Here is a 16154-nt window from a genome sequence, read left to right as displayed (position 1 = left end):
AGGGGGGCACCGAGGGCCGAGGGACACCGCCAGCCCGCGCCGACCCCCGCTCTCCCGTGCCTTCACCGGCCTGACCCCCGCCACGCCCCGTAACCACGGCCCCTCATCGCGCTGCTGGGGGGGAAAGAGCCGGTGGGGGGATCTCCCGCTCCCGGCAGCCGCCCTGGAGCCGGACGGACCCCCCCGCGGGCCCTCGGTCCGCACCGGCGGGGCGAGCGCTGCGGCGGGAAGGGACCCGCCCGCCCGGCCGCCGCTAACCCCGGTGCGCCGGCCGGCCGCGGCAGGGCGGGCGGGGCGGTGGCTCCCGGGGGGCGCCCCCCCGCCGCCCGGCGGTGCCGGTAACTGGGCGGTGCCGGGGCGGGCGGCGGCCAATGGCGCGGCGGGGGCGGGGCAGGCGGTGCAGGAACACCCGGGAGGTGACAGCGAGGCCCCGCCCTCCCCGTGGCGAGCGGGCGCCCGCGGCGAAGATGGCAGAGGAGCGGCGCTGAGCGCCCCGCCGCCGCCGGGGGAGCGCGGTTGTCCCTGCGCGCCCCGCGTCCGCCAGGGGCGGCAGCGCCGGCGCCTGCTCGGAGGCGTGTGTGATGGTGCGGGCATGGCGGGGCAGCCGGCGGCCGCGGCGCTGCTGAGGCGGGGGGCGGCCGGTCCCGGCCCCGGCGGCGGTGGCGGCGGCAGCAGCGGCCAGCGGGAGCTGCCTCCCTCTCCCGCCCGCCCGGCGGCCGCCTCCCTCCGCCCCGGCCGGCGCTGAGGTAAAAGAGGGAGCGCCTCGCCGTGCCGTGCCGCCCGCCTCGCCTCGCCCCTCGCCGCCGCCGCCATGCTGCCCGGGGTGGGGGTGTTCGGCACCGGCCTGACGGCGCGGGTGATCGTGCCGCTGCTGAAGGCGGAGGGCTTCGCCGTGAAGGCGCTGTGGGGCCGGACGCCTGAGGAGGCGGAGGAGCTGGCCAAGGAGATGAGCGTCCCCTTCTACACCAGCCGCATCGACGAGGTGCTGCTGCACCAGGACGTCGACTTGGTCTGCGTCAACTTGCCGCCGCCGCTCACCCGGCAGGTCGCCGTCAAGACCCTGGGTGAGTGGGGGGCGCGGGCTCGGCGCGGCGCGGCGGCCCCCCGGCGCCCGGGGGTGCTGTGTGTTTGTTTTCCTCTGTCCCCCCCGCCGCCTCCCCCGGCTGTCCGGAGCGGGGCCGGCTCTCCCCGCTGCAGCAGGCCGAGCGGCGGCGGGGGGGAGGGGTGGGGGGCGCGGCGGCTGGCGGTGACACCCCCCGGCCCCTCACCCGGGATGCGGCGGTTAAACCTGGGTAGGGCCGGGCCTGGCGCCCAGCCCCACGGGGCGGGGGGGAGCAGGTGGCATCGGTAAGAACGTGAAAATCCCGGTAGGAAGGAGAAAGCGGGCATCCTGCCGGCGGTTTCCATAGACGCCTGGCAGGGGAGCCGGGCATCGGTCCGGCCTCGGGGGGGCTGGGGGTGCCGGCTGCGAACCGGGGGGCCGGGCTGGGAGCGGAGGCAGCGGAGGGAACGTTTTTACACCCGCAGCTTCGTTACGATCGCGTACAAAGGGAAGGAGGGACCGGGAAAGTCGGCACGCACCGTGGCCAGCTGCTCCGCTTTCAGGCGTGCGAAAACGGGCCGCGTCTGGCTTTCTCTTCTGGGAGCGTAAGTCGGGGCTTTGCTCCGCCAGCTTCGTGATCCCGGCTCCTGAAATCCTGCTTTCACGTGGATTTTCGTGGGAGTGCCCTCCGGAGTGAGGAAGTCTTAATTTGTCCCTGCAAATAGAGGTGGGCAGGGGTAGCAGCGAGGGGAGGATGCCGTGAGTCATGGCTGGTGCGGCGCGGGCTGAGGTTGCCGAGCCGGGGTGGCTGCTTTGGCTATGTAGGCTGATGGCTATCGCTTTCAGCCTCGGAAACGTGTGTGGCATGCCCTAGTGTTACATTGCTACTAGCGTACTCATTAGAATTAGTTACCATTCAAACGCTGCTAATATCCCAGCCAGCTAGTGTTTTCAGCCTTTAAAATGAAGCAATTAAGGGAATTAAGGCAGTATCTAAAAATCCTCAAGTACAGCGTAGGCATTAGTCTGGAAGCCTTGCTCAGCGTTACTTGCCATACTTGGAAACGCTTGTCTTTGAGTCAGAGCGTTTGCTTGTCTTTAATACACTTCTGAATTTTTCCTCAAGATCCAACGCTTGCACCAGAAGCCTGACGTGCTTGCCAGAATGTTGTGGGAATAGATTTCTAATGTAGAAACACCCCCACCCCCCACCCCAAAAAAAACCCAACATATAAAAGACAGCATCAAGGTAATGAGGATTTCCTGTTTGACATGCATGAGCTTGGCGACAATTGTGGCAGTTTTCCTGTGACACTCTTTCCTGCAGGTGTTGCTTGTGGAAGTGCCCCAAGCTTGCCCATGCTTTCAGAGGTAGAATCCCATGAGGTTTCAGGCAGACACAAGGCATCTGGTACAAGACCAAGATTTCTGAAATAATGAGAAACACAGTTGGTGTGATTTGTCCAGAGGGCTTAAAGTAATGTTATGTTTTGACCCTCTCAGTATTTGCAGCTAAAGAAGCAAAAAATCTGTTCCAGAACATGTGCTGGATTTACGAATGATGCTGACAATTGATGTAGCAGAGAAGCTACTGATAACTTGTTGTTGCAATCTGCTAACAACAGACTGGGGGGGGAGGGAAAAGGTGTTTTCTTCCTATTCATTAGTATTGTACCATTCTCAGTTCCCTTTTACCTCTAGTTAATTTGGTGTCCTTCTGTTCCCCAACGGCTGTTATTTCTGTGTTGCAGGGGTAGTAAAATATGTGTGAAAATGCATGGAATAGTTGAATAATCATGTTACAAGGTGATAATGTGCAACGTGATAATTTACACGGAATAATCATGTTACAAGGTGATAACGTGCAACATGTGATAGTTTTTATTTGTATATTACTTACAAGATTAGTATTGACAGAAATATCTTTTGGACTATAAATAACTCTTCCCCTAGTTATTTCAGAGTTAAATTTTTACTGTTTGGTGTTTTTTGGATTTTTGTGTGTGTGTGTGGGTTTGTTTTGTGTGTATGTTTTTTTTTTTTTTTTAATTCAAGCATTGAGTCGATACCAGTGAAACTTCTTGCATGTTCATACAGGTGTAAACAGGGAGCTAGGGCAGTGGTTCCTGAACTGCTGAGAGGAATACCTTGTTGCTGGCAGCACCTTCTCCTGGTCCTGCTTATGCTTCATGGCTTGGGATCTGCGGTTCCCTGGAGTGATTATTTTGCTTTAATCGCTGATCTTCTCTGTTTTGAGTGGAGAGCGCAATTGCACTCATCAAGCAGGGGTTTAAAAGCCTGTGGTGAGCAGAGGCAATGTTGTATAGATTGAGGAAAGCAGAAGCTGGAGAAACATTTCTTGGTGTCAGGAAAGGATGTGGGTCTTTTCTTCAACTTTTTTTTTTTTTATTTTTAACCTCTGGAGATTTCACACAAATATTATGCAGCAGCTAATGATAGGACATAGACAGGGATACTAGAGGTTTTACTCATAGATGAAGGCTTCAGGATGTCTAAACATTATGCCCTGCATTGCAGCAGAAAAGGTTGAGAAAGAGATGAGTTATCCATTAATACACCCAGGTCTGGCTTCCATACGAGAGGAGACATATCTGGCCTGGGAGGAGACAGGGGCCAACTTTTCTTTCATACCTGTATTTTATTTTAAATGGGCTTGTTGCCCAAAGCTGTGTTTCCATTTGAGGAGGATTCATTATTAAAAAGTAAAAGCCTGAGGAAGCAGTTGGCGGTGTTTCTGTCGCCTGTCTAGAGCTGTGTATACACTGTGAATTTGCAGCATGTTCAAATCCACTCTGGCCTGTTTCTGGTGTGGGCTCTGGAGGTGAAGGTGGGGTGAAACAGGTGTCCCTGCAGCTGTGTTTAATTCTGACCATGCAATGGGGAAAAACTGAGTTGCTTTGTTTTCACTGCTGGGTCTGACATGTAGATGTGTTGCTGCTTGAAACACATTTTTGGCACGGTGGCCCATCAACCACTACTAAAACACAAATGTGTGAATACACGCCCCAGCTGAGGAAGTCCCCAAACTGTGGCTTCCTGGAAGCTGTTGTGGGGAGAAAATGGGAGAAATACAGGTTTAAACTTGCCCTGTTAGCTTTTCCTCTAAGCCTCTGCTCCTTGTCCCTTAGGAACAGGATTCTGAGCTGGGTCTGACTCTGTACGGCAGTTTTCTTAGGAGATACACCAATGTTGGGGAAGTGTCTGTAACAGACTCAAGACAGAACTGGCAACCAGGCTGGCTTGTGTGATGACAAAAAGCATGAACGAAACCTGTGGTGTTGTATGTGAAATACGCTGATGGCCTCTTTTACTTGTCTGCGAAAGGATCAAATTCCTTGCTCGCTTCTACAAAATGGGGCTGATCGACCCTTTCTCTTTCCTGCCTCGGGTCTGTCCAGCTCACTTAGGGTGTCTCTTGTTAATTGCTGTTTGTACTCGTTCCCTGTAGCATAATGCAAAAACTAATGTCCCGACTGCCTGGTTGCTTGGTGGTCAAGAGAGATCAGTGGCTGAATGTTTAGGTAAGTGTAGGAAACAGTCCTAGTGTTGAGTAAGGGCGTTTTACCTTCTCATGGAGCTGAAAAGTTTAGCGTGTTTGCAGGAAGTGGTCTGCTTTTCCCCCTGCCCACATGTCTTGGCTATACAGTTGTGTCCCGAGCCTGATCAGGCATGGGAGATGCGTTTGCACGCAGGGACAAAATATGTCACCAGAGTGCCTATTTGTGCTCAGCATCAAAAGGGTGGCTGGTACAGACAATATGATGTGACCCTCCACCTAGTTCAGAACTGTCAACACATGACATGTCACGGTGTAATCCCTCCCCCTTGTTCAATTAAATATGACATTCTTCAGATCCTGACTGAAATGGTTGCCTTGCGTGACTAAATAGCTGCCACATCAGGTGAAGTGACTTACTGCAGGCAGTGCTGAGAAGTCCTTGATGACATTTCATCTCGGAGTCGAAGGCACGGATGTTCCTACGTGCCTGGTCCTGTTGGTGCTTGAGTCAAGTCAACTCGGCTAAAATGAACTTATTCCTGAGGATCACGTAAGTGTTTCCGGGGAGCAAATGTTTTGCTTTTGGGAAGAGTCAAGTACCAGATGTTTTTAAAGCATGTCTCTGGAGATTCTACACTTTGTTCTATTTACAGTAGTTTTGCTTACTCTTTCATCTTAGCTTAAGGACAGGAACGCTGGGCTGTGTGCTGAATATTCACTACATGTGTTTGCAGCCATGTCTACATCGTATTACTTTTTAAAATGTTTACATTGTAGTAGTGCATGATAGGAGTCTCTTCTGCCTGGAGACTGTACAGAGTGACTTTCTCAGCCCTCCAGAAGTTGTTCCTCTTAAGGAGCACTTAAATTTGTTTGCTGGCTGGTACTTCTTCTATACTTGATTATGGTCATGAGGGAGCATCTTTATTTAGAGAGGAACATAAATAATACTGCTCAGATCCTTACCTTCCCACCCGTTCCCAGGAAGCACTGGCATCACACAGGCATGCAGTACAGGCCTGCTCTCCGGAATATGTTTGTGAGAATTCCTTGTTAAAGCACTGACAATGTTATTGCTGGATCTTCCTCTCTGAAGTGGGAGGAACGTCAGCTGCAGTGAAGTAATTCACAGATCTGATGCAATTGCTAATTAATTTCTGCATTCCTTTGCATCCATGCAAGCCAGGCAGAGGTTACAGGGTTGTAGGGGTGGATAGAGCTTTGTCCAGGGTTTGTAAATTGGTTGGGATCCTTTGGGAAGAGATGTTCTATTAAGGGGGAAACATTGTCATGATTATTTATTATTAATAGCAATGTAATATCTGTCCTGCGATATTGAGTTTAAATTCGACCTAACAGCAGTGACTTTCAGCAGAACACGCTGCTGTGCTTGGAAGGCGGATGACTTTGCAGCATATTAAATGTGAATTATGGTCATCGTGTTGCAAAAAAAGTCAGATGAAGTGCTGTCTATCTTTAATCAGCACAGCTAGCAAAGGCTATGGTGCCTTTTTTTGCATGTATTAGAAGGTCAGTCCAAAGAGCCTGCTGGCAGTTGGCTGCAAGTCTTCTTCCTGCTGGAGAGAAGATGGTGTTCCACAGAAAATGGCACCTAGCTCTGCCATCAACCTTTTTATCTCACTACTGCAGACCTTTAATTCCGGTGTTATTACTGTAAAACTCCTGCAGTGGGAGCATCCACAGATATTGTGGGATTAGGCCTCCGAGATGGTTAAAGAACACTGTTCAGATACTGTTTAAAAACCCAAACAAATAAAAATAAATTTTAGAAAAACAGACACCCCTCTGCCCATGTTTCCTTTCTGGCCTTCAAAGGTGTGTTTTAATTTTTCCCAATTGCCCTCTTCTGTCTGAAAGTAACCACCAGTTCAGTGTTGGTTGCAGTTGTAAGTTAGCCTGGAAGTCCAATATGGACCAGACTTGGGGTTACTGGGGCACTGAGCTCATGCCGTGATGATGCACTCAAATTCGCCAGACTGCGGAACAGCCAGTTGCGATTGAAATGGTTGTATTAAACAGTATTGGATGTTAGCATGAAGGCCACCATTGTGATCCTGTATCCAGTTGGGTCAGTTCGCATTGCTGCAGTTTTATCTGTACGGTTGTAAAACAGCATGCCTGGCCTTGGGGGGGTCCCAAAAGCCTGCAGAGATATGTTGCTGTGTTGCTGTCTCCGGACCAGCGTGGGCAGCTGAAGCAGGATGGGCTGGACCTCTTGAGGACTGCTGCAGGTCTAGCCTTGTGCCCACTCAACCAGAGGCTGTAGGGATGGGTGGAAAGCAGCATCTCTCAGGTTCAGGAAGTTGCACCCCCTGTCAGAGGTTACCGTGCCCTGTAGGTGCACTGGCTGAATCAAATGCGTGCCCAAGCCCTCAGACACTCTACTTCTCCCTGTGATTTAAATGGCAAAATGTGATGCTGGAGCAGGGATGCCCTCCTTCCGTCTGCTCGGCTGTCAGCAGCTTGGACCTTTGGCATAGGATCAGTGAAGGAAGCGAGAGCAGTGCAAGCCTCTGCTGCCGCCGATGTTTGGTCTGTCACGCTTTGGTAGGCAGAGCCTGTGGTCAGGGTGGTGATAAGTTGATTAGAAATCTGACTTTCTTTTAAATATAAAAGTAGGGGTGCACTACATTTTTTTTATTATTATTATTATGTGGGCAAGTCCTTACAGCCTTTTTCTGTTTCACTGCATGTTGAACGCTTTTCTTCTTGCACTATTCTGGTCTTGTCTTTGGTGTTAGCAATGGTGGTAAATACAGCTATTTTTCCTACCATTTGTGGTACTGGAAACTCAGCTGTTCAAAGACTAGTGCGCTCTAGTGCTATTCTAGCACAGGCCCTCCCAGGGCATCCCTGTCAGCGTTAGCAGCGCTACACTAGCGTTAGCAATGCCGTAATGGGTTGATTGGGTGTTGAAAATGACTGAAAGAGGTAAGGAGCTCTCTTAAGCGTGGCTTTGTGCATGCGTGTCTAGCCCTGTGGCTGTGTTAGTGAGGATCATCGTTTGTATTTCTTTTGCCAGCACAGTTGGTAGAGTGGATATCACGCAGACAGTGTCTTGTGCAACCTCTTTTTTTTTTGTTAAAAAGGCACAACTGTGCTGTGGATGCTGTTTCACCAACAGAAAATGTGTAGTGTAGCTTTCTGGTATGAGAAGATGAGAGAAGGTCCTGATAAAAGGTGTGTTTATACAGTTAGAGCTCTGCCCAGGCTAAGTATAGTAATTATTTAGCTTCTGGAGTAAATTATTGAATTCCTATAACATGGGAACAGCAGAAACCAGATCTTTTATTCTTCTTCTTACTTTATTGCATAGCCTTGTGCCTTTATTCTGACAGACAGCAGCCACTGTGACACCTGCTGAGGTGGTACAGAGCTGTCTGATGCCTCTTCAACAGACCTTCCCTCTGTGACTTTGTCTTGTTGCTCGTTTCTGGGGACTTGTGCTGCTGAGGGCTCAGTGGTGTAGGTAAAGGAAGGACTTGCATCCTACTTCTGTTGTTCATGGTTTTGGAAGAATACTAAATAATAGGGGAATTAAGAATGTGTGGATAAATGCAGAGAAAGGAAAGTATGCTGGGCAAATAAAATCATTAGATTTTCAAGCTTTCCACTGTTGCCTCTCTTCTTTCTCTCTCTTTTTTTCTTAAAACCCTCTCGTGCCCAAGATTGACACTAGATGATGGAGAGATTTACTGTATGACTCCAGACATAGATAGTAGAGTACAGCCCCTGATGGAGGAGGCAGGGTAAACACTCTGCCAGATGCCAAATACCTTATTCTCTCTGCTTTTGTTTGGGAACAATGTAAACTGTGTCGAAGCATATTTCAACTTACTGTCCTTCTCTTTGTGCAGTAGGTTCTGGCCCTTTAGCATAGTGGTGACAAAGCACCAAGGATGAAAATAGAGTTAAATTTCTGGGATGGCCAAGATTGGTGTTTTTCACAGGCTGCTGCAATGCAACACCACCTTTCCCTATTAATATCTGTTTGCTACAGCGTTGTCCGGAATTGCTATGAATTGTTCTGGTTTCCTCAAACCACCAAAGCAGAATTGTTCACCCTACTGCTTTTTGTTTGTTATTCATATAAAAACCTCTTAGATTGTAAGAGTCAGCTGTCAAAGCCAGGGACTTAATTTACAAGGTTAGCATGCATGCAGGTAACAAAACCACACTCCTTACAAAAAAATGATCCCAGTTCCGAAGTCTTGATTTAAACCAATTGATTTAAATGGCTGTGTAATTAAACAGGAACAATCCCTTGTGTAGGTTCCTTAAATTGATTTAAGGCCTGGTCAGCACATAGATTTTTGTACCAGTATAATTATGACTGCAAGGGGTATGATTTCTTTAATGTAATAATTACTGTGTGGCCATTAGAAGTGCAGCTGGTGTGACTCCTGGTGTGAATGCTGTTCTGCTGGCATAATGGCATCTTTATTTGGTGCAGGCATAAATTCTGTTGCATATATATTTAAAGCATCCAGCTGGTATAAATGTATCTGTTTTACTACCTCTAGGTATATTGGTACTGTACTCTTCATAAAGGTGGTTGATGTATTGAAGTTGTTTATTGTTGTGGGCACTGGGAGGAATCCCGCTTGGCTTTTGGGTCATTGTGAGTTTGGAGGCCTTTGAGCAAAAGTCCCTAAAAGGTCTAAAGAGTTTTTCTGTGCTTGTTCAGGAACTGGCTATGCTAAAAAATGTGATGGTGAAGAGCAGAGGAGGCTAGGCCTTGCTGCATCACACAGGCGGCACTGACCGCCAGTGTCAGGCAAGACTAGTGCACCTGGCAAGCCTGAGTGTAATTACCCTTGAGCACCACGGATGCCTCTTATAGCTGCACTTTCCGGATGGTGGAACAGGCGTCCAGGGTGGCATAAACGCCAGATCTTCTTAATACACAGGTCTGACCCACAGGGTAACAGGAATTGTGGAGAATGAGAGTTTTCTCTCTTTCCAAAGGATAGGAGGAGGTATAGCATCCTTTCAGCCCAGCCAGGGCTAATGACGGAAGTTACTATTTATCAGGTCTAAACTCCTACATATGAGCGTGGTAAAGAGAACAGAAAATGAGAACACTGTGAGGAACTTGGTTGCTAGTAATATAAGAATAAACATAATGATTTAACACAGGGAGTAAAATTGCTTTTGTCATTTGCTGCTGTGCTAGAGTTTAATCTCAGGGTGAAAACCAGTGCCTTCAATTCCATCGCAGCAGCAATCACAGCTTTAGTGAAGCAGATGGAGGTGGAAAAAAAGGTAGCAACTTTGTTTTGCATTCTGACATTACCATGGCTTTTATCAGCAATAAAGACCCTTGTTTTGGCACTTCCTTGCAGCGAATGTTTGGCAGTCTTCAGCTCTCCCATCTGGCCATTTTTTGCCAGGAAATACCCAGAAGGGAGGTCGTGGTTGAATTAAATACTGTCTCTAGGGTATTGGGCTTCACATGGCTAATGAGAAGCCTTAACATAGAGAGCTTTTCAAAATCCAAATAGAGTCAAGCAAGATAAAATAGTAGTTATCCTTGCTGTGCTGGAGTGATGTTGCTTAAAAATGTGAAACTGAAGGCCGGACTGAGCACTTGGAACTCTTTCTCTTTGTGTCTATACATATGCATTAGATACAGTTCCATATATGTATAAAATTTTAAAAAAACAACATTAAGGTGAAAAATACATAATTAAAAATTCCTGGAAGTCCCTCCCCTTCCTTCACTTCCTCAGCCCATAAAAGACAATGCAACTGTGGCTGTTTTGGGGGGGGATAGGAACGGGGAGAGAGAATAACTCTGAGAACATCTGAAACAGTTGCGGTCAAGCTTGTGCACATTAAAATAAATTCCAGAAATGTGCCTGAAAGATGTGTGTAAAAGCTCAGATTCTGATCCTGCTTGCTCTGCTGTAAATGCCAGTGAAGCTCTGCTGGATCAAGGGAAATAGGTGAAATTTGTGATGATGTTACTGAAAACACATTGTGGCCTGAAAGAAAAACTAACCATGCCGCAGGGAGAGGAGCCTGGCCTTGCAGATCTGTGTCCTCTCGGCAAAGGCACTTCTGTCAATTTAAGAAATGATTGGTGGGAGTCCTGGGACATGGTTCTGCAAACCTTTGCTTATTAAGTAGTCTCCTTGAAGACAAAATCCCTGATTCCTTTCAGGGAATATTTGTCAGGTGCAATAATTCACTTGAGTAGGAAATTGCTCGCAAACTGCTTTTGTACCAGTTCATCAAAAAAATCCAAAGACGTAGCTAGATCTGTGCGATTTCACAGCTCGATGTGGTTGTGCTTCTATAAGATGTTACAGCGGCATGTCTGCAGGAATGAAAAATAAAATGGAAAATATTTGGAGCAGAGGTGCTTAGAAATTATAGACTTTCGTAGGCTATGGCTAACACTAGATGAGTGTGACAGAGCTTGAAGAACTCTTTTGTGCCTTGCTGCTTGACTTGAAGGATCTTGACAGTTTAGCATTGTGAAAGATGCTTTGTGGTTAAACAGTATGAGATGCTCTGATAAAGACTTGTTTCTCAGGCAGGGTGCTGAGCAGCACTCCCTGAGACTAGTTTGTGGATGTGGTATTAAACAAATACATCAGGAGGTGTCCCAAATTTTGTATCCTTGGTTAACAGGCAGGACTCGTATTCATGTTGCTGAAGAGTTCTGCTTAAAAATCTGTGTCATGAGATGCTCGTTTTGCAGGGGTGATGTCTTTGCTAAACTAGCCAAAGTACATTTGGACATGGTTTATGACTAGTGGCATAGCTAGAGAGAACCATTTACCTGAAGTGTAATGCTGGCTGTAATTTGTACTGGACTCCACCATCTAACCGTTAGGAAAAAGTGCTTTGATGTGTCATATGCCTAAAATAAGCAAAGTCTTAGGTTCACAAACCATCTCACTATCTCATATATGCTGATCCGTTTGCTTGTGAGATTCAGTGCTAGCTAGCAGACTTATGTATGCCTTTGATTGTCTTGCAGCTCTTCATATAAATTTAATTGTGTTGGTAATGTGTTTGTTGTAGTTTGAAATTGCATATTTGTTCATGTAGGCAAAAGTGATCCTTCATCAGGCCTGATGTGCACAGATGTTTCGGCAGCTGCTGAGATCATGCCTGCTGCCATCTGTGGGCAGAGACACCTGACCCCTTACATGTCAGTTGGTGACCAAGTTGTTGCATTATACTCATGGCATGCGTTTGATGAGGCTCGTATCTGCTCTAAGCAAGAGTGGCATGATTGAGAATAAGCTGGAGGGTTGCTGTCCTGAGCTTTCATTCTCCGTAACTTAGATTGTGTATTTTAATTGGGTTGTACTTACCTGCCTTCCTCAAGCTGGTTTCATCTTTCAGGATTCCTAAAACTACAGACTGGGGATGTGGGAGCACAGGGGCGGTTAAGAGGCTTCCTGAAGTCTGAAGAGACTTGGGGAACTGGTGGCAGGGACAGAGGCTGGGTCCTCTGATGTCTGCCCATTCCTTTCACTGCAGGACCTGCCACAGCCAAATGCCGGTGAAGGGGATGGTGATGATGCCAAACACATCTGAGCTGCTGGAAGAGGGCCAGTCTCGGTCACGCTTTTCCCTGGATGGTTGTGCAGGTGGTCTAAAAACTAGAGTGGGAGGAGAGGAGTGGGGATGCTGCAGGGAAACGCAGTGCCCAGTTGAAAATAATCTCTGAGCTCCTCTTGTTGGTGTAGCTTTTTAATGTCTGTGGGGCAGCTTGTGAAGGAATTGCAAGGACGGTTGGAGAGACTTCCCTTGGGGAATATGGCTGGCTGGGATTGAGTCATCCATGGCTGTGTCGTTTGAGGATTGTATTGGGCACTGAATACTTTGTGCGTTATTAATGCCAGTAATCATCTTTCTAGTGTTGGAGCTTTATTTAACATATGCTAAAAAAATATCTTTTTAAGCCAGCTTGCTGTGAGCAGTGATGGCTCAGCAGCTGGGAGACTTGTGTATTTTATTTTTAATGAATTATGGAGTTTCTCTTTATGTGTTATGGCCCTCTGCACACTGGGAACCCCCTTTCTTCAGCAAATGAGCAGGGCCTTTCTGGGCTGACTGAAGCAACTGCCTTTTTGGAAGGCAGACAATAGCATACACTTATGTAGCGTTGGTTGCAAATACAACCTTGAGCATCAGCTTAAGCTGATGTGAGCAAGTTCAGATTTGCAGCTGCTATTAGGAGGTGCTCAGATGTAAAAAGATACTTGATTTCAGGTCTGGGTGGTTTTTTTCAGCCTTTTAGAGTGCTTGTCTAGGGCCTCTTGCATCAGGCAGGCAGAATCGTCAGAGAGCACTGGTTGAAAGCAAGTAAGGTGCTGGTAGTTGCTGGAGTTGTCATGTACTGGCTCAGTGTTACCGTATTTGCAGGGAATTTGTGCTAGATAGAATTGCACTGGGGCCGTGTGTGATGTCTTTCCCTTTCTGGCTACATCTGTGTTTTAGTGAGTTTCACCAAGTTGGTAAATGGGCAGGGTATTTGAAAACATTTCCTTTGCTTGGTGCTGAAAAGAAAATTGTAAGGTGATGCTCCAACTGCTGAATCAGATTTTGGGAAATCATTAAATCCCTTGAAGAGTCTTAAGTGTAATGTCACAGGTGGGATATTAACTGGCCTTGTAAGCTCTTCGGTGTAATGAACAAGGAGTGGATTTGAAGGCTTTTGCTTACTTCCATGAGGAATTACTCTCACATCTTCTTTCACTAAAAAGGACACATCAAAGAATTAACTGTACAGGAGATGCCTCTGCTGTAAGGTTAACTTCATAGCATAGAAGCTTAAGAAACTGTTTTTTTTCTCCTAAAAGCACTGAAGGACATGGCTTTGCCCTCAGTATTTCTGAGGACTGTGTGTTTTCAGAGTCCTCCTGGCAGATAGTATCCGTGCTGGTAAAGTTTTGGGGTCACAAGTGTCAGATGTTTGCACCGCAGCTCTGGACCAGGCAAGGATGATGGATACTTGTGGGTTTTTACAACTGTCTGTCTGGTCTAAGTACACTAGCCTGAATTCCATGTGGATTATGTGGCGCTTACAGCTGGGAACTCTGCGTGTAGGTACCAAGCAGATCATATGGATTATATTCTTGTGATGGTAAATATATGTAGATATTCTTTGCCTGTGTATCAAAACATCTCTAAAACAAACTTTGGATGGGCTTGTGCTGGGGCGATAGGCTTGTGAATTTGCTGCAGCTGTTAATGCAGGAAAAACTGAGAGCCTTATATTCTTCAAGTCCTGCTATTACATAAAAATAGGTGAATTTGCAATTGATACTGTTCATGGAATACGTGACTCTAGTAATAAGATTACCTTTTCAGTCTCTCCTTTCCATCTTTTTCTCTCTATCCTTTTATTCCTGGGCTCACCTGGCACTGTAAAGCCTGTTAGGGCCTGAAACTCAAATTAAGGAAATTAAAAGTGTGGGTAGTTGTGCTATTTCAGTTTGCTTGCAGCAAACAGTGGGTGTAGTTTCTTGGGGAAAATAGATACATAAATATGGCCACAGAGAAAGAGGAGGCAGAAAATTAGCTTCGGGCTAAGATAGACTCTGTAGGTCTGGTTGGAGAATTGTGTACCGCCAGCTTCTCTTCTGATTTAATGCGGCTGTGATGGCGTAGTCTCTAAACCTGTAATTACAAGACTATGAGAGATGGATTGATGTGGACAGTAGTTAGGACATTAATGAAAATACCATGCATGATGTGGGGAACAATATGCCTTAACGTGCTTTATTTAAAGGAACTGGAGAATAATTCATTCAAAATGCCATTCATTGTCTGCCTGGGGTCTTGTTTCTCCTTTTGAATGTGCAAGCAACTCTAAACTGCTTCGTGGGATACATGACAGTGGAAATTTGGGCCCCTAAGATAAAACAAGGTATTTATAGTAAAATGTTCATTTTGGTAGGATTAAACTACTTTCAGCTGGCCTGTTGCTTTTCAGATGTGCCAGCCAGACAAAAGACCTGTGTGGAGTAATCTGAGATTTACCTCTAGATTTCCTAGAAGAATTAAATCTTTTCTGTTCATGCTGGTATCTTCCTGTGTGCTCACGCAACTCAGACTCTTTCCCACAAAAATATGGATGCTGTCAGTCATCTTTATTCCTCTTTGGGATTAAATTACACAGGGGTGGACCAGCTGAAAGACATTGGGCAGCAGGGGACAGGAATCTATGTGTGTCTGGTTCCTGGTTTCACAGATCCTCCAGCCCTTAACACAGCTGTGAAAAATCCTTTTCTCCTGTGCTTTTTCCCATCTCCTGTGAGCAGTTTTACAGTGACAGGAAGACTCCCAATGCCGTTGATAGCTGCAGATATCGGAGCCCATTGATTTGAAGCACATCAACCATGGTGAGTGATGGGAGGCAGTGCTAGGTTGCAGGGATCTTCCAGAAAGTGAGACATCATTTGGATTAGGAGAGGAGGGAGGTGGATGTGTTGTCAAGTCTTGCCACACCTCACCTCTGGCATGTTCTGCGGTTGTCCTTGTGGAGTGCCTCGGTGTGGCAGTGGGTGTTTCAGGCTAAGTGTGGGAAGGAGGATATGTGGACAGGGCAGGACCCCTAGGCAGCTCATGTCTCTCTCTCTGGGTGAAAAGCAGTGGAATAAATGCAGGTGTCCTATGTCCTATAGACAGTGTGTTAGCCATCGAGTTCAGAAATTACTTACTTGATGGGAGGCACCTGGGAACGCTCAAGCAGGTTTGTTTTCAAGGCCAAGTGCTAAAAGATCCACAGCCCTGAAGAACTCCCTGTCTCTGAAATTCTTGGTCATTCAAAATCTTCCAGTTTTGTCTCACGAGGGTTTGATCAGTATTAGGAGTGTGTCAGGGCTCCCAGGCATGACCCTAAATGAACTTCCACATGCCTGAAACCTGAAGGCTTGAAAGTCTTCCCATTTGCTACTGGAAGAAACTCACCTGAAGTTGCTTTCTGTCTAGCAGTTACTGTTTTGTCCAAAAATCCCAGAGAAACTGGTCTTCAACTGAATGCAGCATTACAAGAAATGGTATGCCAAAGACATTCGCTTGCATTGCCTCAGCACTTACGTGAGACCGAAAGAAGCGGGCAGACAGAGTTTCTTTTTAAACAAATACTTTTTTTTTTTTTCTTTAGTATAGCATTAGGTTTATGGTTGATACCTTGTTGCCAGGTTTAATCTCAAAGCAGTTTTATGGTTAGGCTGTAAATACTGGGAGTGGGATAAGGAGTGTGGAATTTGTGATGGAAACGTGCTGGGGCCACGGCTGTGCCATGCTGCTGCCTGCACAGCAGCAAACTTGTCAGATCAGCGAATATCATATTGCTTTCTGTGCAGCCGATTTTCTTCCATTCGGTGGCTTGCATTTGGCTTGTTAGCTTCATTTGGAAGCAGTGCCAAAGGAGGAGACTTGTGGGGGGGAGAGTAGCGTGGGCTGTTGAGTGGTTGAAGTCCTGGATTAGGGGTAGAAAGCCCCTGAGTCTTCCCTGTGCCCCCCCTCTGGCAGAAGCCAGACACTCGCTACAGGGTCCTGGAACATAACAGCAGTGTGGCAAGCTGTGCCCAGCTTTGT

General features: G+C 47.3%; 1 protein-coding gene across 2 annotated transcripts in view; it reads left to right on the top strand.

The window, feature by feature from the left end:
* Positions 1-462: 462 nt before the first annotated feature.
* The window catches only part of GFOD1 (glucose-fructose oxidoreductase domain containing 1), a 75062-nt gene continuing 59370 nt past the window's right edge, over positions 463-16154 (top strand). Inside the window, exon 1 of one of the 2 annotated variants that reach the window (XM_055703436.1) lies at positions 463-1064. In XM_055703436.1, the coding sequence (XP_055559411.1) occupies positions 812-1064 (253 nt within the window). In that variant the 5' untranslated portion in view covers positions 463-811. Of the gene's footprint in view, positions 1065-1459; positions 1770-16154 lie in introns of those variants that run through there. The other variant, XM_055703437.1, reaches the window with a different exon arrangement.

Source organism: Falco cherrug, chromosome 3 (assembly GCF_023634085.1).
Source record: "Falco cherrug isolate bFalChe1 chromosome 3, bFalChe1.pri, whole genome shotgun sequence".
Classification (NCBI taxonomy): Eukaryota; Metazoa; Chordata; class Aves; order Falconiformes; family Falconidae; genus Falco; species Falco cherrug.
Note: the sequence above shows the minus strand (reverse complement) of the source record. Positions and strands in the feature narration are given on the sequence as shown.